The following is a 26,044-nucleotide window of genomic DNA, read 5'->3' on the forward strand; positions in this document are numbered from 1 at the left end:
GTGAATTCCCACTAATGAAACAATAAATCTGAACCATTCATCTAATAAAAATGAATGGTGTTAGATGAGTTCTCATTTTAAAATGGTTCTCACCTAAGCCATGGGTTCTCACATGATCCCATTTCTATAGGGGAGGGATCATGTGAGAACCCACCCCTTAGGTGAGAACCCTCTTAAAATAAGAACCAATGTTACACCATCAATTTTGAGATTATGGATGGCTGAGATTAATTATCACTTTTCCATGCATTTTCTTGGGAACACGCATTTCAGTCATTAGTACATGTTTTTTACTTTTTTTTTCCTTATTGATAGTGTAAGATTGGTTCTTATTTTAAGAGGGTTCTCACCTAAGGGGTGGGTTCTCACATGATCCCTCCCCTATATATATATATATATATATATATATATATATATATATATATATATATATATATATATATATATATATAATTAACTAGTAATTTTAAAAACGCTCATGAAATTTACCTTAGCATACATATATCATGTTAGTTGATGAAAAGTTAAGTTTTGAACAATAAAGTCACTAATTGCTAGACACATTAAAGAACAAATGAACGATGCTCAATACTTGTGTATAATGTTGTTCCATTTCGTTCGCAAATCGCAATGTATAACCATGAATACAAACATTTCTGAGCTTGATTTTCATCATATTCATAGACAATCAAGAATAATCGTACATATATTGTTCTAATACAGTATATTCGTAATGCAAAACCTTCAATACAAAAATCATATCCCAGAGCTAGATTGCATCACAATCATAAACGATCCAAAATAATTATACATATAGTTATATACATCTACAAAAAAAAAAAAAAAAAAAAAAAAAAAAAAACCACAAAAGATATAAATAAAACATTTAATACAAGTATATTATTAGAGCTACATAAAATACATACTAGATAAATTAAATTAAAAGAAGCTAACAAATAAGTTCATCTTACAAGTGAATCATTGGCATCCACAACATCTACACTAGCAGAACAAAACAACAACTTTCTAAAAATAGATTTAATAGCAGAACATGACACTTCCTTAACATTTCTTACAGATTTCTCCTTCTTTTCTTGTTGTTGTTGTGATGATGCTCTCTTCTTACCACCATTCACTACCCTTTCTTTCACTCTCCCTATACACTTTTTCGTCTTTTCGTTCACGCTCTCTTTTCTTGTGAAGGTGTAACTCCTTAGATATATCTGCCTACATGATATGCTCTCTACCACCTTTGGCCTCGGGTGGCCGGGACCTCGAGAGCTCACCGATCTTACAAACTCGGCATCCGATTCCGGCCACTTGTAGAGGTTTACATAAGTGGCTCTTACTCTTGTTGTAGACACCCTTGCATCATCTATGCAACTTGAGATACAAACTGAGCTCATTCTTAATTTTTCTTTTCCTGTTTTTTTGCTTTCTCTCTATATATCTTTGATGTTAGGGTATGTATGTCATGATATATAATAAGTATGCTTTTTTTTTAATTATAAATAAATGGGAATTGAAGTAAGGCTTAGATTGTAAGTGAAGACATGAAATTGAAAAATACAAGGAAATTATTATTGAGAAGTTATTATGATTGTAGTAACTAGTATTTTCTTGATAAAGTAGCTTGTGAAATAATGATTTGTCATCATGTGTAATCACTGTGTTTTACTCTTGTTTGTGTCATGCACCTAGACCCAATTCTAGGGATTAATATAAATATTTACATTTGTAAAAAGGGATCCAACTTTTTTTTTTTTTTCTTAAATACTCCCTGCATATATTAATGCCTATTAAATTTATTTGGCTGTACAATTATTAATTCTGATAATGATCGATCCATAATGAATTTAAATATAGTCTTGTAAGAAAATACTTGTATTAATCAATGTTAATGCACTGCATCCCAAACAATTTTATTTATTTTATTTTTATTTTCTATTTTACAGAGATGAGAATTTCGTTACGTATACAAAGTATATACATAATAGCTCAATGTAACGATAATCAATTTATCATCATTTATGATCGCCAATTAAACTTATCAGAATCATATCCTTAAAAACCCTTGATTATATGAAAGGTAAGAATAATTTTGAAAAGGGAGTATCACATTAGTTTGCAAAATTTGGTTCGAAATTTGTGTCTTGTAGTAAATTGTACTCCATAGCATGATAAATTTAGCAAAAAGTTGCCAAAAAAATAAAATTATTGGCATTTCAACCAAAATTCTTCCAAAAAATTCAATCATATGTGAACCACTCAAAATACTGTTTAATTTTAAGATGAAAAAATTACAGAGTACTACTATTAAATTGACAGTTACGTAGACATGTAATGCTCCGTACTCAACATAAAACAAATGGATTAAAGATGGAAAAGAGGTGGTGTCTTGGCAGCCATATATGCACTCAATAACTCACGCAATCAATTCTCCAGCTGGGAGCATTATAATGCATAACATGCTTCTGCAGGTTAAACCATGATTATCAACCAACTTTTTAAAGATTGCTATACCTAATTACCTTTTATTAACGCACCACATAGCAAGGTACCTAGTTAGCGTACACATTCTTAGCATGCTCAATTGCTCTAGCTAAACATTGACATACATACACGATGATAAAATTAAGATTGGCTTTGAATTGCCTTTTTAGGTGAAAAGGTCTGTGCATTGTTAGGTTCAAGCACGAAAAGCCAATATAAGATATTTTTAATTTTTTTAAAGTGTTAAAAGAAAATACGTACAAATAAATAATGTAGACGTGATTTAATCTTATCAACTCATGGGTAACAAATGTCAAATATCGAAGGGGATCTATACCAATCCAAAGGATCGAAAGCTCAAAACATCCGCCTTTTTCTCTAACCTACAGGGCTACAGACAAGGGGTATTCTCTTTTGTCACGTTGAATCAAAATCATTGCATTTAAATGCAAAAAGTTAAAGCTATAATTTCCTTAAGCCTGACTTTGAAAAAAGATAAAGTGAAAGACACAAAAGATTGCTAGAAATGAAACAAGAACAACTGTACATTGCTACACCTGAGCTCCCCTGCCAATTAAAATGCCGAAAATTCGAGCTTCTTGCAGTTCTAGAACAAGAAGCAGCAGCAATTTTTGCAAATTTCTTTCTTTCATTCACAACAATCCTCCTCGTATGTTTTAAACATTTTGTGCAAATTTTTAATTCTTACTCGTTCACATTTATAAAACACGGATTTAGTTGTCACATTACGGTGTAAACTACATGAGCTGCGGCTTAGTAATACACTAGAATTAGTTAATTACACACTTTAGTTGCTACACATCGAAGTTGATTTACATAAAGTTTTAAGCTTAGCTTGTATATATATCAATATATGTGTTCGATCAATCTATTTTTCTGATGAACTATTCTTGTCACAGGTCAAGTAAGTTTATTAAAGCGCGTATCATACAAGGAGCTAGATCGTGCAACAGATGGGTTCCGAAGAATTATTACATGTGACTCTCAAAGCATAACATACGAAGCTAAATTTCGAGATGGCTCAGTTTCTGTTGTGAAAGAAGTAAGAAGTGTTGATCAAAGAAATGAGGTTTTCGACAAGGAATTGCATCTTCTAGGCCGGTTACATCATCGACATGTTGTAGCACTTAGAGCATATTCTGTTGGTCGTAAAAGGTCTGATCCCAACTCATGTTCATTTTCGTCATTTTATAATACAAGATTAGTAGTAGTACTCTACACCCTGAAGTATGTTTTTGTAACCATGAATAATATAATGTTGCATATTTCAGTATGTTTTTGTAAGCATGTTTTATAGTATAATGTAGCATATTTGAAGCATTTTATAATTTCAATTCGTCGATACAATACACTGCAGAACGATTGTTGATTATCATTACTAATCTGTAATAAAAATAGAAAAGTGTTGAATATTCGCGCATGTAGTGAAGTATGGTGGTAGGAGACTAGGAGACTGATGTAATTTCTGTGTTATTTTTCAAAATCTGTCATTTCAGTTTTCTAGTTTTCGAGTGCACTGCAAAGGGAAGTTTGAAGGATCACCTGAATGGTAATATCTGTTGAACCTATGCATTTTGAAAGCATTTATCTGTGGAAGATTTCTGATACTTTATCGTAACAGATCCCCTGAAGACTCCTCTGAGCTGGAAGACTAGAGTACAGATAGCCATCGGTGTTGCTGCTGCGCTGGTGGGTAGATCTCAGCGTTATATTTTCAGTACACAAATTAAACTTCTTCAGCTCTTTTTGCATAGTTGCTCATATGAGTCATATCCAATTCCCCTACCTTGCATAGACGAGAACCTTAATTAGTCGAGGCACTAAGATCATGTTAAATTGATAATGATTGTGAATTTGTGACTATTGTGATTGTTTTATTGTAACCAAGGGGGTATTCTCATGTATCACTGCATTTTGCAGGAGTATCTGCAATTCTTCTGCGAGCCACCAGTAAAACACATCTCTATCAGTTCAAGCAATATTATCTTGGATGAGAAGTTGGTTCCGAAGGTGAGAACACTTAAAATTATCGGTTCTGCTCCCAATACTCATTACATTAGGCTTTCTGAAATATCAGTTGTTTCTTTGACACAGCTCTCGAATATTGGTTGTCTTTGCTCAGAAGGTGAGCATCTGCTGCATCTGAAAACAATGTAGAATGTAACTTGATAATAATTTACCAACTTTAACCCGAGTCTTTGACTTGTTCGGTTCTACTGCAGAAAGGGCAGATGTAATTCCTCAATATGGTGCATTACTACTTGAGCTAATTACTGGTGAATCTTCACCTAAGGAGAGTGCTGATGTGATACAGTGGATTCGTGAATTGCGCTCAAACTTATCCATGCATAACATAATTGATCCAGACCTTGGAAACAGTTATAATTACAAAGATCTAAGGGACCTTTTAAGCGTTGCAAGATTGTGTATAAAAGTTGAGAATACACAAGCCTTCACTATTTCACATATATTTTGGTACCTTCAAAAGAGGTTTGGTAATGCTAGTAACTAGAGTACTGTAAGTCTGAAACTTTTGTAGTTGTGTTAATATATGTATATGCTGAAAATGCTGTTTCCGATTCTGCAAGTGTTGAGGTAGTGATTGTTGTTGACGGATGTGTTTGTGTAACAAGATACTCCGTATAAGGTATGGTCGAATGGATGTATGATAGATATCACATTGTTTGTAGCTCATTGATTGTATTGTTTGTAGCTCATTGATTGTGAATTTAAGTGACAGGTTAGTGCCTCATGTACTGTTAGATATGTTACATATTTATGTTGCTTATGTTTAAGTGAAGAGTTTTTTTAACTCCAGGCCACAAGCATTTTCTAGAAGCAGCTTAGGCTATATCATCAGATAGTCGAAAACTTTAAAACTGAAAGATTAGCTTTAATTTCTTTATAGTTTACTAACTGATTGTTACTGGTACATATTCTATAACTACTATGAAGTAACTACAATACACCCAGTGATAAACCCAAAATTTCCACAAATAGGAGAACTATAGATAGCAATAAGGCAAGGACATAAGTTTTCCAAGCGCAAACACTAAACTCAAAGACATTTTAAAGTCATACAACGGTAGCCATTATATCAATAAAATCACTGTTGAGCACACTGAACCCTCTGAGCCCCAGCAGGTTCATCATCTTCATCATATGCCTCCTGATGTGCCTGGGCTTGCTTCCTTTTCATTTCTTCTTCAATGTTGACATTGTGCAATGTTGTCTCTTCACATTCATCCAACTCCATGTCTGTGAGTGCCATTGATGGCTTAGGAGGAAGGATCGCTTCCAATGCTTTAACCTGATCAGGGTTCAAAGAATCAGGGAACTCCACTGTGAAATGGATGTACATCTTGCCCTTCATGAATGGCCTCTGGTAGATTGGCATACCCTCATCATCAATTGCCTTGAATTGATCTGCTCAGAGATACCAACAAAACAAAATGCACATTTAGAACAGAGTAGTGATTTGGGATGATCAAAATTGAAACGATGTCATTCTACTAAATTAAAAATGCTCGGATCTAATAAACTTGAACGTATCCAACAAAATACTAACCAGGCTTAATAACTTCTCCCGGATTTGATTTGATAAGAAGTTGCCTTCCATCAAGGTGGGTCAGCACAAATCTAAAGCCACAAAGAGCTTCAGTCAGGCTCAGAGTATGCTCATAAAAGAGATCTTCACCCTTTCTCTTGAACTTAGGATGCTCTTTCTGCTGCAGGACAAAGACGATATCTCCGGTGACAGTATCAGGCTGCAGATAAATAGAGGAAAGGCGTAAGCTATCAGCCAACAATTTATATAAACAATATCAAACCAACAGCAAAGAGAAGTTGTTACATACAGCTTCATCAGCCTCTCCAGGGAAAGTAATTTTCTGTCCATGTTGCATGCCCTTCTCCACAACAACCTCTAAGACCTTCTTCTCCTGCACAACCTTCTCACCTTTGCACTGAGGGCACCGATCTTTATCATTAATTGTCTCTCCAGTTCCTTTGCATTCATTACAAGGGTGCTGCATCTGCTGGATCATTGAGGGACCCAAATGTCTGATAGACACCTTCATACCGGTACCTTGACATCCGGAACACTTCATGGAAGCTCCAGATTTTGATCCTTTGCTGTTACATGTATAAATAACAATCAAGTTAGGAATGGATCCACAAATTGGAGACGAAGCTCTGAAAACATATCATACATATACTTACCCAGTACACTTCGAACATACTACATTGCGAGAGAGGGAGAGCTTTTTTGTAGTACCAGTAAAGAGATCTTCAAGTGATACCTTCAGAGGATGAACTACATCCTCTCCCCGCCTTTGCCTTCTTCCTCTGCTACTACCACCACCACCTAACCATCAATATGAATGAAATGATCAATAATTGCTACATTATACTGTATAGGATTAGCAACCCAAAAAAAGGAAAACAGGCCTGAGGCATGACTTAAAATCATACCATTTAAGTGATTGCTATAGACTCCTTACCAAATGGACTTCCTCCAAAGAAGGACTGGAAGATGTCGAATGGATCGTGCATGCCGCCACCTCCACCCATTCCTTCCTTAAGGGCATCCTCACCATATTGGTCATAAATCTCACGCTTTTCAGGATCACTGAGGACCTCATATGCATGAGCTAGCTCTTTAAACTACATTGTACAAAAACCATGACTTTAGTTTCCCTAAATAAATTTGGCAATTCAACACTGTAAAGAACCCATCACTACAGCCAGGTCATAAACCCCAGCTTTCAATAACATATTCCTAAGCCTGCAATGTCTAAAACATTCCAAAATACTCCTACCAATCTAGAATCAAAAGTTATATCCTTAATCACGAGGGATTGAGGATGTTACAATTAATTCCCGAAAATTTTAATTTCTAGTATAAAGCAAGAGTACTCCATGATATACTTGAAAACAAATTTCCTATAGCTTCCCTCTAAAACCCTGGTTTGTCAAACAATTATTCCATATCAAAATCTGTTTTCAACGCTATAACGCTATTCATGAACTTCCATTACCCCTTTCCTCTCCACAAAGACCAAAATTCATTGCTTAGACACGACATTCTATAACCAACTCCAAATCACCAGCTATGTTCATCAATTAAATCCTACATGTATTCCAATTACTTCATCCATAACAACAATACACCACTAGATACAATTATGTTAATCTCATATAAAAGTGAACAGCTACAATTAATTCCTTCATCCAAATCATCCCCAACAACAACAACAACAATAAAATAAATTCGACCACAATTCAAAAAAATCATAACATCTAATCCAATTAAAGATCATACTACAGCCGGATCATAAACCCGGGCTTTTAATAACATATTCCTAAGCCTGCAACGTCTAAAACATTCCAAAATACTCCTACCAATCCAGAATCAAAAGTTATATCCTTAATTACGAGGGATTGAGAAATTTATAACTAATTCCCAAAAATTCTAATTTCTAGTTAGCAGTTGACTACTTGAATATCATGAAGCAAGAGTACTTCATAACATAAAATCAAACTTCATTCCTATTAGCTTCCATCTAAAACCCTGTTGTCAAACAGTTATTCCAGCTCAAAATCGGCTTTCGACGTAATTGATCGACCTCCATTACACCATTTCTCTCCATAAAGATCAAAGTTCATTGCTTAAAGGCAACATTAACACACTCCAAATCACCAGCTAGGTTCAATTGTTCATCAATTAAATCCTATATAAAGTCTAATTACTTCATCCATAACAACAATACACAATTATTTCAATCTCATACACAACTGCATATCAACCATTAAATTCCTTTCATACTAATCATAATCAAAACAATCACAACATCTAATCTAATCAATCCTAACATAATGCATCTCTATATAATCATAGTTCATAATTCAAGTTTCACAATTCGAAAACAAAGATCAAATTTCCAAAATTTCATAAAATCAAGTAGCACCCACTAAAATTAAACCAAAACCCACAATTCAAAATCACAAAATTTCACCAATTAAACATCCAAAACTTTAAAAAATTGCACAAACCTTCTCGGGATCACCACCCTTATCAGGATGGTTTTTTATGGCGGCTTTTTTGTAAGCCCTCTTCAAATCTTCAGGAGATGCATCTTTTGGTACACCCAAGATCTCATAATACCTGGTGTTATCACTCTTCTTTGGAGCTCTTCCAAACATCTTTTCTCTCTCCTAAAAGTTGAACTTTCAGAGTTGAAGCACAAACAAGTACGCAATTTTTCTTGAGAATTCTTTGTTATTTTGGAAATTTACTTATATAAGGGGTTTTCTGGCTCAAGATTTTTGGGTTTTTTTTTTTATTTAAATTTTTTATGGACGGTGAAGATTGAAGGGTTAAGAGTAAAGTAAAGTTTTAAAGCCGTTGATGTTGCGATGTATTGGTAATTTTGGAAAGAAAAAATAAAGGAAGGGTCTAGAATTTCTAAATTTATTTTCATTACTTTATTTGTAATTCTAGATGGTTCTGTAGAAGTCTAGGTCTCCCCTTAAATTTGGAAATGTTTAAAAAATAAATAAATACCTTGCTTCCTTGGTTTTTCTTTCCCTTTGCCAACTCACCTTCGTTTATTTTTAATCTCGATTTTTTTTCTTTCTTTCCGAGTTGATTCCACCTCAAATTTGTCAAATCACTCAAATGCAAATGTGATGAAATTGCCTTACAAAAATGATTGTTGCCTAGTCATAATTCTATACTCCAGTTTTTTTGGAATAGGTGAGGATTAATCCCTGCTCCAAGGGAAAATGAAGGGACTAACCATCCCTCCAATCCATGATCCTCATAATAAAATTTACTCAATTGTGCATAATACATAGTAACCACATTGCAACTTTTCAATAATATAATACAATTGCTTAGATTCCCAATATCCTAAATTATTCTTGAAATAATATACAAATGTTCCCGATGTCTTGATGTCTACGATAACTCCACGAAAACTCTATCATCCGGCTAGGTACCTACACAATTAATGCAAGTTAGGTAACTCCGAGGTGAATCCAGGAATAACAAATGGAGAAACAAATGGCTATTTATAGGGAAACTAACTGCCATGTGGCTGCATGCCATGCATCTGGCTTGTTGTCATGTGTTGGTAGCTTTCAGCCACGTAGTCAGTAGTAAGCGAGCACAACATACATCGATATATATATGTAAGCCTTTTTGTCCAATCGGTATCTTGAGGTTGATCTGACCCGAGTTCATATGTTATGATATCGTCATAGTCACATAGATATCATCCCATACAACTGAATATAGAGTACACGGTATGAGCAAACGTAAATGATAAATGTTAGCTAGATTTTTTTTCTAGTGTTATCACCTCCATGACTCCATCCGTAACATGTGATTGTTATGTACTCCATTTCATGAAAGAGTACTTGGTACGAGCAAACAAGTATAAATGTGTGATGTTAGCTAAATTGTAGTATGTGCTTATTTGGTAAATTCTTTGTTTTTGTTTAGCAAGGTAAGTAATTTCCACCTGTACTATCATTCCTTGACACGGTGGTGATGGGTGAAACTTCTTCTTGACTGCTCTACCTCTAAAACTCTACGGCTCTACCGGTATTATTTACTCCGTAGTATTTTAATCTATGTGGGAGACTTGTAAAATAGACTCTTTTTGATTTCTTAAAGATTGTTTTATTTCAATTTTGTTGGTTCTTATGGAGTAAATCACTTCTTAAATTATTTAACATAGTATTCCATAGCTTATATTTTGATACACCTAAAAGTTACTCTTCCTCCTTTTTTAAAAAAAAAAATAATACTCATCCTCGATTATATTACTCTATATTCTATACGCCTTATACTGGTATATTGAAACGAATCCGACAAGTTTCTTCGGATTTTATTACCGCGAGAGTATAAACTATAGAGTGGCTGAGTGGGTTTCGTGTTACATAGAAACCCGTGATTGACTCATTGGTTGCTTGCTTTAGAAAACGACTTGTCATCTTCTTTAACCGAACCCACCACCCCCCACCACCAAACGACGTCGCATTTCCAGGCGCATTTTAGCCTTCACACTTTAGAGTAGAGTATCATTCTCTCTCCTGTTTTTTTTGGCTTTCTGGGTATTTTAATGGAATTGTCAGAAGATACCTCCTTTAAAATCCCAGGTTATAGATAGAATAACAAGGAAGATTGAATGATTAGAGTGATGGGTTTCAAATAGAATTTCCGTACTCTGTTGTTTTGTTTCAATTATACCCTCTTCACATTCTTTGTGAAGTCCACTCCTTTTTTTTACTTCTTCAGCTCCAACTTCAATTTCTGGTGAGTTTTAATTACTAATTTTATTTTTCTGAATTTTGATTTCATTGGTGAATTACTTAGCTTTTTGGGGTTTTATTCTACTCGCGGGATCTGTCGATCTATGTGTTAAATCATAAAATTGATTGATGTATTGGGGTTTTGAGTTATCTTGTTGAATTGGGTTTACTTACTGATTACTCCCTGCTTGATTAGTTTTGTAAATTTTGGGTAAATTTGGAAATTACTTGATTAGGATTGAAAATGGGGATTTGTGGAGATGTCCAACTTAAGGAGAAGTAGATTTAGGGGGTTTTAATAAGTGGGTATTTCAAATTTGCTTAATTTGAACATTCTGTAATGAATTTGTGATGGTTATCTGTGTTCATTTTAGGGTTTTTGATGTTGATTAGAAGCTTAATTTGAATTTTGCATGATTGTTCACTGGTTTCTATTCAATTGACGTCTACAAGAGTTGCATTTTTGCGGCACTAGGATGGGGCTGCTTCTTGCCATTACTATGTGATGTTGTTACACTAAAGCGGTCTCCTTTCGTGTCGCCTCTCATGTTAATTGATTAATAGCAATGTATCACTGATTGTTGTTCTGAATGGGGGTGTATCTTCTAATTTATTTTCTGTTAGAGTATTTGGAATACCAACTGTTGCTACAATTATCACTTGTAAGTAAGAATTGCCTATTTTGATTAGCATTTGAATTAGGAAAGATGTGAATCATTCGACATACTGGTATAGTGCTAGGCATTGTAGTGGTTGCTCAAGCATACACCAACATAAATATCTGGAGGTCCATGATCAGTCTTTCTAGATTATTTGTAGGTGAATTTAACCACCAATTGGATACTGATCTTTGTTTCCATTTTTAGGGCTGAATTCTAATGTATATTGTGGGCTTTTTTAATTGATCACTTGATGCATGTATAGAATATCTTTGATGGACTTCGGAAGCTGTCTAGCATATGATACAATTGATTATTGTTGCTGGGCAAGGGCGCAGGGCCCGTGGGAGTTGGAGGTGGGGAAAGAATTAGAAGATGTCCAACCTCAATGTGCCTTAGGGGGGGGGGATGGATGGGATTGTGAGAACGTGAAATACAATTCTTTCCAAGCACAACTGTGCATATGTATTATGTGCTGAGAAACTTATTAACGTTTGTAGTTTTCTTTTGCAGGTGAAGCAAGGCTAAGTTGTCAGCTTGTGACATGGGTGTACCTGGGAAATGGATCAAGGCGCTGGTTGGATTGAAGAAATCAGAAAAGTCTCCATCCTCAGAGAAAGATGAAAATGTGGGTTTATTTTCTTCAGCTCTTGTTCTCATTTCTGGCCTTAGCCTCTCTATATGGTTGGGAAAAACCTGCATGTATTTAAATCTAAATGCCTTTACCCTGCATATATCTAAATGCCTTCAAACATAATTGTTGAAAACTGAAAATACGAGTATTAACTATCTTTCCTAGCCTTGGGAAGTCAGGAAAAAAGATAGAGTAGATAAGATCTTTGTCCTGTTAAGTGTTAAGTGTCATTGTGCCAATTATCTCTTCTCCTTGCTTGTTTCAAAATAAGTAAGATATATATGAAAAAGGTTGGAGGAGTCTAAAGTTTAGATAGTTTGGAAGAGCTCAGAAATCCTTTCATTTGTGTTATTCAGGCTTTAATAATGTGTTTGTACCATAAAAACTCAGATGTGCAGAATATAGGAACGAGAGTGTGTAAAACTGTAAAAGAAAGGCATCCTCTACCTTTGACAACAAAGATCTGATAGCTGATTTTGTAGTTGCTTAGCTGCTAATTATTTCTCTTCATCTTTTATTTTGATTTCTGTAATCCACTGTATCTATTAGATTGCAGATCATATAGCTAGTCCTAATTTGCTGTGCAATTGTGGCATGTCTATTTATGACATCGAAATTAATTTGACTCTAAAAGCAAGGAACATCATGGTTTTTTGGTTGCATTTTTTGTAATTGATACTCACTTTCAGTTCACTTACTCTAAATTTGGTAATATTGTAAAAATGGTGTGTAAGTTATGATTTATATACTTGCTGTTAGTCACATGCCCACATGAAGGTCTGATTCAGATGCTGTTTATGGAAGCAAATTTCATCATTTTATTTTCACAAGCTTTGGAGTTTCACTTCTCTTATTACCATTATTGTCTAATGCTACACTGATATTGCAGAGAGCAAGAGCTGTTGGTAAATATCGACATCGTAGAAATCATTCTATTGAGATAGATAATCAAACACATCAAGAAGAACAAGGACAAAATAATGACCTATCTGGGAATGCAAATCTCAGGCCGGTTTCTGATACTGCTACCTCCCCCTCTACTTCTGTCCAAATTCCTTGTGAAGTTGAAGAACAGCAGAGAACCAGAGAGGAATGGGCGGCCACATACATACAAACTGCTTTTCGTGGATTTCTGGTACAATATTGTTATGCATGCTTGATGATTCATATGTTTTCATTCTGATTTACCAGAATTCAAATTGATCTCTTTCTAATACAAAGAGAGTGAGGATCCCTTAAAATGATACAGTGTGGTGGGCATTGTCTTGGTATGCTGCATCTGGATACCTGCTCATTTTGGCACCATCTGAAACGCCTTGCATATATCTGAATATTAGTTCTCTTATGATCCTTGCATCATCTCGAGATCAAACTTTTGAAAACTATGACTGTTTGATGCACGCTTCCATATTGGCGGATATGCTCTACTGCTGATCTTGTAATAGCCCTAGGTTGCTGGCAATTTAGTTAAAATTGTTTGATACACATATAGGTGAGCATTTTGGTATCTGAAATTGCATTAATAAGCCTGGCTGTATGCGTATAGGAACTGAAGGCTTAAGGGAAATAAGAATGAGAATAACTTTTCCCCTCTTTGTTGGAATTGATTGTTCAAGGCTCAAAGACCCTTGTTTAGAAACTTAAATATGACAAGTAGTAGGATCTAGTGTGTCGAAGTAAGTTTTGCTTTAGAAAGATGTTCCTGAAGATGTATGCATCTAGATGTGTTCTGTGGTCGTACAATTATTTCTTGAACACGGGTAATTGTCGTTGTAAAAGAGAATCTTTAGTGCCTACCTATTTCAGCTTCCTGGTGTAGCAGTGTTTTAATGCCTCAACAAAGTATCCATGGTTAACTGTGATTCTTGTGTTCTATATCAGGCTAAGAGAGCTCTGAGAGCATTAAAAGGATTGGTAAGGCTGCAAGCACTTGTTAGAGGGCATGCTGTGAGAAAGCAAGCTGCTATAACTCTACGCTGTATGCAAGCTTTAGTGAGAGTTCAAGCTCGGGTACGAGCAAGGCGTGTGCGTTTGGCTTTAGAAAGTCAAACCGAACAGCAGAAAGCTCATCAACAACTTCTACAGGAAGCACGTGTTCGAGAAATAGAGGTGATTACTTGCTCTATCGTCAATGACTATTTTCTCTTTGGTTGCTTTGATTGTACTGTGATCTGAAAACTTAATTCTTCTCCGGGGTACCATCATTACCTTGGATTTATTTCATGCTTTAATAGTACAAGATTTTCAAGCATGATATATGTGGGTAACTAACTATTTCCAACATTAAAATAAAAGGCAAAGTGGGAAATCTCTGTTTATTGAGTCCTGCTTAGTTGGCAAGTCATATAGTGCATTGCGATTTCTCATGTTTAGAATGTCTCGTCTCACTTGCCTATCCTCATACACGGCTAGTTTTATCACCACCCTACAATTATTGCTGCATAAGAATTGAAGAACGCAATGGCTCACAAATTCATTACAAAATTTTAGATATTCATTCCCTGTTTGGAATATTGCTAGTAGATTCTATTTGCCAATGCATACTATGGTGTTTTAAAATCAGTGCTTGGTCTTTGGTAAAGCATGAAGTGTTTTGAAATAATAGGATGTTCGCCGTCAGATCGGGCTGAAGCATGACTATATATATCTTACTGAATGTTTATGTATTCAGGAAGGATGGTGTGACAGTGTTGGTTCTGTAGAACAAATACAGTCTAAGTTGCTTAAGAGGCAGGAGGCTGCTGCTAAGCGTGAGAGAGCAATGGCATATGCCCTAGCTCATCAGGTATAACTCCATTGATAATGTAACTGATTTTCTTAATGATTTTTCCTTATTGGCTTGGTTGTAGAATAATATGAAAATGCCGCCGTCTTTAATTAGCTTGTGAAAATGCTCATCTTGTTATGAACGAGAGTAGACAACATGAAGTATGATAGTTCCAATTTGGTCCTGCAGCCATGTCACCAATGTTTATTTTAATGATACCAAGATTATTAGGCAGAGGGTGTGAACATTGAACACATGAACTTGTATCTCATAATTTGAAAATCTAATGTGCTGTTTATTTCACAGTAATTAATTACCCTATCTCATAATTTGAAAATCTAATGTGCTGCTTATTTCATAGTAATAAATTACCCTTTAATACCAACCTTTTCCAGTTAATTATATTGTGATTCAAAAGATAACAAAAATTCAAGGAAAAAGGTCAATTCAGTTATTTTAGATAGATATAGAAGTTGATTTAAAAATCTGAGAAGGGGTATAGGATGTGGTGTGGGATGGAGTTAGGTGCAGAAACACTGTTCTGCTGGTGTTATTATAGCTGACAGAAAATTTACCCTCAGCATAGAAAAACAATAAAATTTGTTATTTGTTTTTGTGTAAAAGTTACTAATCATGTGGCTTGGTGCTTCATTTTCAGTATCTTATTTAGGTGATTAACCTTTGGGTTTGGATCTGATATAGTGGCAAGCAGGATCAAGACAGCTAGCTGCTGCTGCTTCTGGCTTTGAACCAGACAAGAACAGCTGGGGTTGGAATTGGTTGGAGCGATGGATGGCAGTCCGTCCATGGGAAAACAGATTCCTTGACATCAATCTGAAGGATGGTGTGAAGATACTAGGTAATGAAGATGCTGAAGGTACCAGTGAGACTAAAATACAGCCAAAATCTTCTGGGAAGAAGCCCCTGTCAGCAAATCTCCCTGGAAAAAAATCCGCCACATCGAACTCTGATGAATCTTCGACTAGCAAGTCTGCAAACACCCAAGACGTGTCCAATTCAGTGTCAGCTAAGCTTAAGTCCAAACAAGTTCGTGAAGTCCCCATTGAAGAAGCCAACTCAAGACCTGCTGCTGGCTCACGGTCCCGCAGTAACCCAAAAGAAAGAATGATAGTACAGGATGCAAAGCCCAAAAAACGTTTATCTTTGCCTAATAATGGTACGTTGATGCTTACTTAAACCATGCATCTCTTAATCTCCTTCATATACCGATGTGTACCTAGTCATTCTGATCTTTTCCTAATTGGGAACTAGGGCTCTATAGTGCTGTCAAAAAGGGAAAAAATCGAGTACTAAATATAACATATGATCCTTTCTCAACCACTTGATTTAAGCGGGTTACATATGATTGGTAATCAAACGTATATGCACATAATATCATTTATAGATGGAGTTTACACATTGGTTTCTTTAGTTAAACATTGACGCATGTGTGATACTAAAATACTTGACCAGGAAATCAAGGAGCACAAACAGCCAAGGCAGTAGCTAAAATTTCTGGTAAAAAGAATCCTGGTACACGACAGCCAATCAAGGATAAACCAAAGTCGGATGGAGTTGCTGTAAAATCTGCCCAACAGGCCATCGATGTTTAACCCAACTGCACTTATGTTATACGAAGGCCATCTTGTAAGTTATCAGTTCTCCCATTAGTTGTAAATATAGTGGTAGCATGAAGCATGATAAGAGAGGATGATCTTATCTTACTACTAGTGGAAATCCTTGAGGCTTTGGGTAAGCGTTACAGAGAATATAAGCTCATGCCCTAATATATTGAAATAAACATGGCGAGGACATGCAAGTTTTTTTTTTTTTTCAAGGTGTTGTATTGTGCAATATTTTCTCATTTTTTTTCTGGTGTATTGTAGTTCTAGTTGTAAAATTGTTGTATAATTTAAAGTGTGTAATTTGGGCAAAATTAGTCTTTGAATCTGCCCTTGTGTAAATTTACCCAGTGGTGTTGAGTTTTATGCAGTTTTGCAACTTCATCAATATTTTCCAGCAATTTTGTAATGAGGGTATGATGCCTAAACTGTTCTTTCATAAACACCTGTAAAATGTTCCTCACTTCCTCTCTTCTAAACCAACCTTAAACCTTCAATTCGTAGTCCATCTTTTTCTCATCATAAAATAATGGTCCCCGACAAACAATTTCAAGATTTACCAAAGGATGTTCAATATAACATCCTCAAAAGATTGCCGTTGAAATCTCTCATACAACTTATGTGTACCTCCAAATCCATACATGCCATTCCATCATCACGAACCCAACATTTTTTGAATTAAACCATACTATTGGCACCGGCTATCATATCTACTCTCGTTGCACTTTTTACAACAAACAGACTTTTTTTCTCCTTAAGGACTCGACTGGAGGAGAACCCAACCACATACAAGAAGTTAACTGATGTCCTTGTCGATGGAAGTTATTATCCTATAGGTTATTGTCACGGATGTCCTTTGTCGAGAAGATTTAACCCTAGTTATTTGGAACCCCTTTCTTGGTAAATCATTAAGTATCCCTTTCAATAACTTTAATGTCAATGAACGATCTAGTGTAGGGTTTGGGTATGATGTGTTGCGTTTAGATTATAAGGTTGTTAGAACCAAGATTCTTCCCCATGATCGCAACATGGGTATTTGGGCAGAAATATACGCACTCAATTCCAGTAATTGGAACTTTGGAAGATTGTTCAAGAATCCCTCCCACATTACATATCAAAAATTATGGAGCATGGAATTTTCGTAAACGGTGTTATACATCCTCTACGTAATGAATATGTTATGTTGACATATGAGCCAAGGAAATTTTTTCCGAAACATAGTGCATATAAAAATATAGTCCTTGCCAAACTTGTTATAAATGGAGAGGAGAAGCTTGCCATGTATCATGACGCTCGACTTTGTAAATTGTGGGAGATGGACGAGCACTACTTTAATACTTTTACTTCTATAAACTAGTTTTGTGCCTCGTGTGATGTCCGGGTTGTTTATTGAATTATAAAATAAATTTTTAATCATTATACGATTTGCTAGATTGTGAAGTATATTATTCTAACCGATTAGTATATATTATAAATGTATGTTTTACGCTTTGAACTATTTCCTTTGCCTAAAAAATATTATGATAGAAAAAATAATTTATTAATTTTTAAGAATTATAATCTAATAATTTTTTTAATAAAATTATAATTGAATTTGTACATTTGAAATATTGGTATTTTATCGAAAATAAAACTAATTTTATCCTAAAATTATATCCAAATAGAATTCTAAATTAACTTTTTTTTTATCTTATGAGGTCTATTTAAATCTATCCAATGTGGCGCGACACTTGGCAAAAAGTTGGAACGCCAAGTGTCGTTGTCTCGTCACCTGCCTAAAAGTTTAGCTTTATATATTATATATTATTATTATTATTATATGATATGATGATATGATACGCAACTACTTTTCTTTTTCTACATAAAATTAGCTAATCTAAAAATCATCTCATTTAAACAACTACTGGGAGAAAAAATATGCAACGAAGTGAACAGGGCCTAATATATATATATATATATATTTTTAGGCAACTTCTCTTATTTTTGGGTGAAATTATATCTTTTGAATAGCATATATAACCCCTATTTTCTGAGAATAAAGTTTCCTATTTCGTTGTCATATTCCTAGTATACAATCCTATGACGGTTTGACCACTTCTTTAAACCCTATATTATTCTTCTATTCTTTCTTTCAAAAAATATTATTCTTCTATTTATTATATAATTATAACAATATAACGTTAAGTATTCATTACCTCTTCCCTTCTAAAACCTTAAATATTTGATTCTTCCGCCTTCCCCTTCACCAAAAACTTTAACAATGAACGCAAAGCAATTTTACGATATTCCAGCGGAGATTCAGTTTAAGATTTTAAACTTTAATCGCACCATTAATCCAAACAACGTCATTAAACAATTTCAAGATTTTTCAAAGGATGTTCAGTATAACATCCTCAAAAGATTGCCGGTTAAGTCTCTTATACGGTTTATGTGTACCTCGAAATCCATTTATTCCGTTGTTACCGATCCAACTTTCGTCAATTTAACCAATACTGCTCTCGATATGGGGTATCATATCTATTCTCGTTGTACTTTTTACGATGAACAGACTTTCTTGCTTTATAAAAGATCCCTTCAATGAAGGTAATGTTATCACATATAAGAAGGAGTTCGCCAATGTCCCCGTTGGTGGAAGCCATTACGTTATTGGTTCTTGCCACGGATTAGTTTGTTTTGCTAATATTTTTCATCACCAAGGTTTAACCCTAATTTTTTGGAACCCGTTCTTAGGTAAATCATTAAGCATCCCTATCACTCATCTTACTGCCAACATACGATCTCGTGCATTAGGGTTTGGGTATGATGGGCGGTCTTTAGATTTCAAAGTTGTTAGAATCGGGGTTCTCCCTAACGACAGCAAGCATGTTTGGGCAGAAATCTATGCACTCCATTCACATACTTGGAAGACAGTGCACGGATCAACCTTACGTCCGGTGTCAATAATTATGGAGCAAGGAATATTTACAAACGATAGGTTTTGTAAATTGTGGGTGATGAAAGAGTACGGCGAGAGTGATTCTTGGAAGAAAATATTTGGCATCAATTGTGGAGATGCATATGGGAAGGTATTAACTAGTCTAGCTAACGGCAATATTGTGGTATCAAAGAGTGATGGAACTTCGATATTATATAGTCCAAAAAACAAATCAGTCCGTTCTTATAAAAAAGAGTTCGCGAAGCTCGATTACGTAGGGCATTACGTCGAGAACTTTGTTTTTCTAGGGCAACAACGTCTTGGTGGATCGTGATGATGATCCTTAGTAAGGTAGATGGTGAGCTCTTTGGTGACTAGATGTTATCTACAATTGTACATAGCAGTGTTATTTTTTTTTTTTTGAAACAAATCAATTCATTAATAAAAAGTCATCCGTCATTTACAAATGAAATCTAAATTAACAAATACATGCATAAAATTGATGTGGTACATGTCTCGCACATCGCTGGAATATACAGCCTTTTCGGAGAGACAGTCTATCGATTTGTTGTAGCCTTAAGGATGATTCTCATCTGATTCGCCTGGACGCATTTGAAAGTTTGACAACCGTTGCGATCTCGAACAAATCTTTACCAAAGAACTGACAATAGAGCAAAAGGTGATTACTTTTTTGATGAACCCTAACACACAAACAAACCCTAAACAAAAACAAACAACTAAGGGCTTGTTTGGCATCAGTCTTGGTTTTGAATTTCCTGTTTTTTTAAAACCAAAAATAGGAAACAAGATAAAGGTGTTTCCACTTTTCTGTTGTCAGTTTTCAAAATTATCATAATTTTAATAAGTTTATATAATTTTTGATTCATTATGGGACTCATATCATATACTTTTAGAAAACAAAAAACCAAAGAACAGAAAATACAGCAATGCCAAACGAACCCTAAACTGACGAAAACTAACGACTCCGGAGACACTCCACCATAAGGAGACGGACGAATATCTACACTACTTGTGTAGATTTATTGAAATTTAAATTGAAAAACTAAATAAAATTAAAGGAGACACTACTTGTGTAGATTTATTGAAATTCAAATTGCAAAACTAAACGGCCAAGATTTTGGAGAAACCCTAGAAGACAGGAGGAGAGGAGATGAGAGGTGAGAGCACCTCCCGTTTAAACGGTTTTTCAAGTGATGATTAGATTTGTTTTTTTGTAGGAAAGTTTAAAATTAATGGAATTTAGGGCATGTTATGTTCCGTTGAAATTCAATTCAGTTCAGTTCAGTTCAGTTCAGCTCAGCTCTTAATTTATGTATAATGATATTGCTAATGATATAAAGCCAAATTTCATTCTTTTGAGCTCTTATTACAACGACAACAACAACAACAACAACAATAATAATAATAATAATAATAATAATAATAATAATAATAAATAATAATATTAACAATAATAATAATAATAACAATAATAATTGAAATAATAATACTAATACTAATAATAATAATCAATAAATAATAATAATAATCATCAATAAATAATAATAATAATAATAATAATAATAATAACAATAATAATAATAATAATAATACTAATAATACTAATAATAATAATCAATAAATAATAATAATAATTATCAATGATTAATAATAATAATAATAATAATAATAACAATAATAATAATGATACAATTCATTGTTCAAATAGTTCTATTTTTTTGAAACATATTTCTAATGTTAATCTCATTAAGAAAATTAGAGTACTACATGATTAGGGGATTTTTATCCACCAATCACCGTCTGACAAGTGGACCAACCAGGTTCCGCCACGTGTCTTTCACGTAGGCCAATAGGAGCCTGCCACGTGTCAATTACAGATTCGTCCTCTGCGGACCAATTGAGACACGCCGCGTGTCCACCCATGCCAAATGGGAAAACCGGCCACCAAGGCCCAATCCTGTTTAGAGGCCCGGTCAGCCCTAGGTTTACCCTAAACCTAGAGAGTGGCACGCTTCTCAGGACTATAAATACTCCTCTTAATCCTCATTAAGAGGGGGAGAACTCTAATAACACACGGATTATACATTAAACACTCTCACCTAGAGAGACTAAACCACTTTAATTTCCGTATTAATTACTCCTTAATCAGGTACTAACTTGACCGTTGGAGGCGGAGCTCTCAGGAGTCTCCGTTATTTTGCAGGTACAGGCGGCCGGTTCCAGTCTCGGTGTTGTAACTCTCCCGCAGGACATCAGAAAACCCCGAAACATTTGGCGCCGTCTGTGGGGAGAGTACTTCTGAGATGGCATCCAAGTCTGTACCGACTCCTGAAGAGAGGCGTCCCCTAAACGACCCTCAAGTTCAGTCGGACCATGACACCGAAAGTGAATTTGAAGTGGAAACTCATACAGCTCCAGACGGGACCCTGAGGGCCCGACGTACCCGTCATACCGAAAGGAGGGAACGGGAGCATCTTCAAACAGGAAGCGAGCCAGCAGGCGCACCGCCTGCTCGGCAACAGCCGACTGATGGGTCTGCTCCCATCACAAGGAACGAACTCATGACCTTCATGAGGGACTTCAAGGGAGAGATTCAAGAGTTGATCAACAAAAAGCCGCCTGCTTCCGTCAAAGAGCAGTCGGCCAAAAAACCTTCCACTTCACTGAAGAGGAAGCCAGTTCAAGGGCGAGAGGCGACCCCTCATCCTAAATCCAAGAAGCGGGAGCCACCTGCTCTTGATTTCACAAAATTCTGTCATCCTACGGGAAATAGGAAACCTGTTCGTCACATTCAGGCGGACGGGTCGAAGAAAACATACACAGACGCTCGTCTGCTGTTAGAACAGAAGAAGAGTGACCGACTGTCAGAGTCGACCTCTACTTCAAATTTTCAAGAAAGTTTACAAAATACCTCGATGAGGCATACCCAGTCGTATCATGAGAGTCAGTCAGGCGGCACCTCCCGTCAGTCAGGCTTTCATAGCGACCAGGCGGTACCAAACCTACCGTTTGTACCGCAACAACAGTATTTTATGCAGCCACCTCCATTTGGTGGACCTGCAGCAAAAAGCGTCCAACCTATGGACTGGCAGCTACGGTTGCTTAGACTTGGTGAACAGCCGTCGGCCTTCTCCAAGGAAATTACTGAAGCCGCTCAGCCGGCCAAAGTAAAAAATGTACTAGTAGGCGCCTATGACGGCACTACTAACCCAGAAGACCATCTGATGGCATTCACCAACCTGATGTACCTTCAAGGGTTGGATGATTCCACTTGGTGCAAGTGTTTCCCAGCGACTCTCAAGGGAATCGCACAGCAATGGTTCGGCAACCTGCCGACTGGTTGTGTAAACAGCTTCAGGACGCTTGCTTACTTATTTGCCTCCAACTTCGCCATGAATATCCCTGCGAAGAAAACGACCCTTGATTTGGGAACAATTCAGCAGGGCGAGAAGGAGGGGCTTCGTTCTTACATCAGGCGGTTCAACCTGATGAGAATACAGATTCAAGGGTTACCGGATGAGGTAGCTTATACTGACTTTTTTAGAGGTCTCAAAGACGGGTCTACCTTCAAATTTGATTTAGTTCGAAAAAGGGTGGCGACTCTTCAAGAGGCCTTGATTGAAGCAGAAGCATATATACAGGCGACTGATCTGTGTACGATAAAACAGTCGGACGGGAAAAGATTCGACAAAAGAGAAGGACGACAGAAACAGTCGTCTAACAAAGATGAGAAAAGAAAAGAGGTCTGGGCGGCTGATTCCTCTAAACAGCCGGCCCAGAAAAAGAAAAAAGAATTCAAACCATACTCCCCAAAGTATGTGTTTAACAAGGATAACCAGTTTATCCTAAAAGAAATAAAGGGACGGTTCTCAATTGAGAAGCCGGTCCCCATGAAGGGTTCTGCAAACAACCGGAACCAAGACAAAATCTGTGCTTATCATGATGACGTTGGTCATCACACCAATGACTGCATCAGTCTCATGCGGTACCTAGACTGCTTGGCTGAGCAAGGTGATCTTGACACTTATGTCAAGAAATCTACGGGGAACACTTCCTCCAAAAAGCAGTCGGCCAAAAAGAATCAACAGGCCGACAGTTCCGATACTGATGATGCAGTCGTCTACACCATTGCAGGCGGCTTCTCAGGAGGCGGCCCCACTATTAGGGGCAACAAAGATAATATAAGGTGGTTAGATGTAAATTCCGTTCACCAAGAACGGCCGTCCAAATATACATTTCCTGAGATTGTCATCACTGAAGAGGATCTAGGAGGGGTAAGGGGGCCGCATGACGACCCTCTCGTTATCGAATGTAAAGTGGCCAACCAGAGAGTCGGCCGAATCCTCATAGATACCGGGAGCTCCTCGGATCTCATCAGCAGCAAATGTCTGTCAAAACTGAAATATCAGACGGACTGCATACATCCGGCCTCCCACCCTTTAATAGGGTTTGGAGGAGGAGTCGTCCACCCACTGGGACGAGTAGATTTACCCATTCGCCTGGGCGAAAAAGGGGAAGGACGACACATGGTAGTCCGGTTCCTAGTAGTAGAGGAACTCTCGGCCTACAACATGATTCTGGGTCGACCAACCCTGAATAATTCCAAGGCTGTTATAATCCCGTCTCTTATGCTGCTTAAGTTTGAGAGGGATAATGGAACAGTCGGCTCCCTAAGGGGAGATCAGAGGATGGCCCGAGAGTGCTATCTCTCGGATGTCAAGCCCACTGTTATGGCCACTGGGTCAAGTGGAGAAAAAACAGACCTTGACAATGACAAGGAGAGTGCGCCTGTTCAAGAAACAGGCGACAAAAAGAGAAAGGCGTCCCAGACAGAGTCCGCAAGAAAAGCAAGAAAATAGCAATCATTGGCAGAGGAGCGGCCGGATGAGTTCCGCCCTCAGCCGGCTGGTGAGCATGCGGACCTGATCTTAGACGACTCACGTCCTGACCGAACAGTCAAAGTTGGGACGACTGCTCTGAGAAACCTTGGTGACGACTTTCACAACCTATTGAAAGAATACAAGGACATCTTTGCATTTGAAGTCCATGAAATGCCAGGCATTAGTCCTGATCTGGCAGTACATAAACTCGCTGTGGATCCGAAAAAGAAGCCGGTACGGCAAAAGAAGCGGAACCATGGCGAAGAAAGAAGTCAGGCGGCAGCCGCCGAAGTTAAAAAATTACTTGACGCAGGGTTCATTCGGCAATGTTACTTCCCAGACTGGGTTGCAAATGTGGTGCTTGTTAAAAAGCCGAATGGTACCTGGCGAATGTGTGTAGACTACACAGACTTGAATAAGGCGTGCCCCAAAGACAGTTACCCTCTGCCTAAAATTGATAGCCTGGTCGACTCAACAGTCGGCCATGCTTTGATGAGCTTTATGGACGCCTACTCTGGTTTCCATCAAATTCCTTTGTGGAAGAAAGATCAGGAGAAGACGGCCTTCGTCACTGATCAGGGGTTATACTGTTACACTGTCATGCCGTTTGGTCTTAAGAATGCCCCGGCTACCTTCCAACGAATGATAAACACAGTGTTCTTTGATCAAATTGGGAGAAACGTCGAGGCATATATTGATGATATGATTGTCAAGACTAAACTTCAGAAAGATCATCTGACGGACCTCCGAGAAACTTTCGCCACACTCAGGCGGCACCATGTCATGCTCAATCCCAAGAAATGTGTATTTGGAGTTGAGTCTGGGAAATTTCTCGGATTCCTTATCAATCAGAGAGGAATAGAGGCGAACCCTGAGAAGGTGCAGGCGGTCATCGACATGCAGTCGCCCCGTACCGTCCGAGAGGTTCAGAAGTTAACAGGTTGTCTGGCGGCCTTGGGGAGATTCCTAAGCCGATCAGGCGACAAATGCCTATACTTTTTCCAGGCAATTAAGAAAAAGGCAAGGTTTGAATGGGGGCCGGATGCTGAGGCCGCCTTCCAGAAATTGAAAGTTCACTTGCATTCCTTGCCGAGGCTGGTCAGCCCTTTGCCCAAAGAAGTACTTTACATGTATTTGGCCGTCTCTGATCATGCGTTAAGCGCTGTGCTCCTTGCTGAAAGGGACGGCTGTCAGCTCCCGGTCTACTTTGTCAGTCACGTACTGAAAAATGCCGAGTTGAGGTATCCCCTAGTGGAGAAATTTGGTCTTGCACTCTTCATGGCTGTTAAAAAATTGAAGCCCTACTTTTTGGCACATGCAGTCGTCGTGTATACCGACCAACCAATCAAGCGGCCCCTTACCGTCATGGAGTCGTCAGGACGAATGATCAAATGGGCCATAGAAATTCAGAGCCTCGAAGTTACTTTCGAGCCTAGAAAAGCAGTGAAGGGGCAAGCCTTTGCTGACTTTATTGTAGAGATGACTCGTCCTCCTGACTCTCAAGTTCCAGACCAAGTCTGGAAGGTATATGTGGACGGAAGCTCTACTTCAAATGGTTGTGGAGCAGGCGTCGTATGTCAATCTCCAGAGGGCGACAGGTTCGAGTATGCTCTACGCTTCAGTTTTCAGGCTTCAAACAATGAGGCAGAATATGAAGCTTTACTAGCCGGGATCCGCATGTGCAAGGCGGCAGGGGCAAGAAAAATAGACGCCT

The 26,044-nt window shown here is 37.2% G+C and overlaps 4 protein-coding genes across 4 annotated transcripts; 2 read left to right on the forward strand and 2 right to left on the reverse strand.

Moving 5' to 3' along the window:
- Positions 1 to 852: 852 nt before the first annotated feature.
- LOC110683295 lies at positions 853 to 1,815 on the reverse strand. The gene has a single exon (XM_021859645.1). It carries the CDS (start codon positions 1,404 to 1,406, stop codon positions 963 to 965), a length of 444 nt encoding a protein of 147 aa, XP_021715337.1. The 5' UTR covers positions 1,407 to 1,815; the 3' UTR covers positions 853 to 962.
- A 1,082-nt stretch (positions 1,816 to 2,897) lies between these two features.
- Positions 2,898 to 5,328, forward strand: LOC110683556 (probable receptor-like protein kinase At1g49730). Its single transcript, XM_021859960.1, has 7 exons — positions 2,898 to 3,163; positions 3,414 to 3,669; positions 4,011 to 4,063; positions 4,136 to 4,203; positions 4,435 to 4,524; positions 4,609 to 4,639; positions 4,737 to 5,328. Exons 1-7 carry the CDS (start codon positions 3,073 to 3,075, stop codon positions 5,024 to 5,026), a joined length of 879 nt encoding a protein of 292 aa, XP_021715652.1. The 5' UTR covers positions 2,898 to 3,072; the 3' UTR covers positions 5,027 to 5,328.
- A 58-nt stretch (positions 5,329 to 5,386) lies between these two features.
- LOC110683555 (dnaJ protein homolog ANJ1-like) lies at positions 5,387 to 8,718 on the reverse strand. The gene is made up of 6 exons (XM_021859959.1): positions 8,569 to 8,718; positions 7,017 to 7,179; positions 6,736 to 6,880; positions 6,372 to 6,648; positions 6,083 to 6,281; positions 5,387 to 5,940 (listed from the first exon to the last, which is right to left on the reverse strand). The coding sequence occupies exons 1-6, from the start codon at positions 8,716 to 8,718 to the stop codon at positions 5,621 to 5,623; spliced, it is 1,254 nt and encodes a 417-aa protein (XP_021715651.1). The 3' UTR covers positions 5,387 to 5,620.
- Positions 8,719 to 10,541: 1,823 nt separating this feature from the next.
- Positions 10,542 to 16,905, forward strand: LOC110683557 (protein IQ-DOMAIN 1-like). The gene is made up of 7 exons (XM_021859961.1): positions 10,542 to 10,837; positions 12,006 to 12,120; positions 13,016 to 13,261; positions 14,008 to 14,235; positions 14,798 to 14,911; positions 15,596 to 16,070; positions 16,367 to 16,905. The coding sequence occupies exons 2-7, from the start codon at positions 12,037 to 12,039 to the stop codon at positions 16,504 to 16,506; spliced, it is 1,287 nt and encodes a 428-aa protein (XP_021715653.1). The 5' UTR covers positions 10,542 to 10,837; positions 12,006 to 12,036; the 3' UTR covers positions 16,507 to 16,905.
- Positions 16,906 to 26,044: the final 9,139 nt, after the last annotated feature.

This window comes from Chenopodium quinoa, unplaced genomic scaffold (genome assembly GCF_001683475.1).
Source record: "Chenopodium quinoa cultivar QQ74 unplaced genomic scaffold, ASM168347v1, whole genome shotgun sequence".
Classification (NCBI taxonomy): Eukaryota; Viridiplantae; Streptophyta; class Magnoliopsida; order Caryophyllales; family Amaranthaceae; genus Chenopodium; species Chenopodium quinoa.

What these genes read in the sequence shown, in the direction of transcription:
- LOC110683555 (XM_021859959.1), bottom strand. Translation starts at nt 8,718, where the DNA reads ATGTTTGGAAGAGCTCCAAAGAAGAGTGATAACACCAGGTATTATGAG. An exon ending in CTTTGGAGGAAGTCCATTTG is followed by an intron (nt 6,881 to 7,016) that starts GTAAGGAGTCTA and finishes ATTGATGGTTAG; the next exon opens with GTGGTGGTGGTAGTAGCAGA. An exon ending in GTATGTTCGAAGTGTACTGG is followed by an intron (nt 6,649 to 6,735) that starts GTAAGTATATGT and finishes TACATGTAACAG; the next exon opens with CAAAGGATCAAAATCTGGAG.
- LOC110683295 (XM_021859645.1), bottom strand. Translation starts at nt 1,406, where the DNA reads ATGAGCTCAGTTTGTATCTCAAGTTGCATAGATGATGCAAGGGTGTCT.
- LOC110683557 (XM_021859961.1), top strand. Translation starts at nt 12,037, where the DNA reads ATGGGTGTACCTGGGAAATGGATCAAGGCGCTGGTTGGATTGAAGAAA. An exon ending in CCTCAGAGAAAGATGAAAAT is followed by an intron (nt 12,121 to 13,015) that starts GTGGGTTTATTT and finishes CTGATATTGCAG; the next exon opens with AGAGCAAGAGCTGTTGGTAA. An exon ending in CTGCTTTTCGTGGATTTCTG is followed by an intron (nt 13,262 to 14,007) that starts GTACAATATTGT and finishes GTTCTATATCAG; the next exon opens with GCTAAGAGAGCTCTGAGAGC.
- LOC110683556 (XM_021859960.1), top strand. Translation starts at nt 3,073, where the DNA reads ATGCCGAAAATTCGAGCTTCTTGCAGTTCTAGAACAAGAAGCAGCAGC. An exon ending in TCGGTGTTGCTGCTGCGCTG is followed by an intron (nt 4,204 to 4,434) that starts GTGGGTAGATCT and finishes TGCATTTTGCAG; the next exon opens with GAGTATCTGCAATTCTTCTG. An exon ending in ATGAGAAGTTGGTTCCGAAG is followed by an intron (nt 4,525 to 4,608) that starts GTGAGAACACTT and finishes TCTTTGACACAG; the next exon opens with CTCTCGAATATTGGTTGTCT.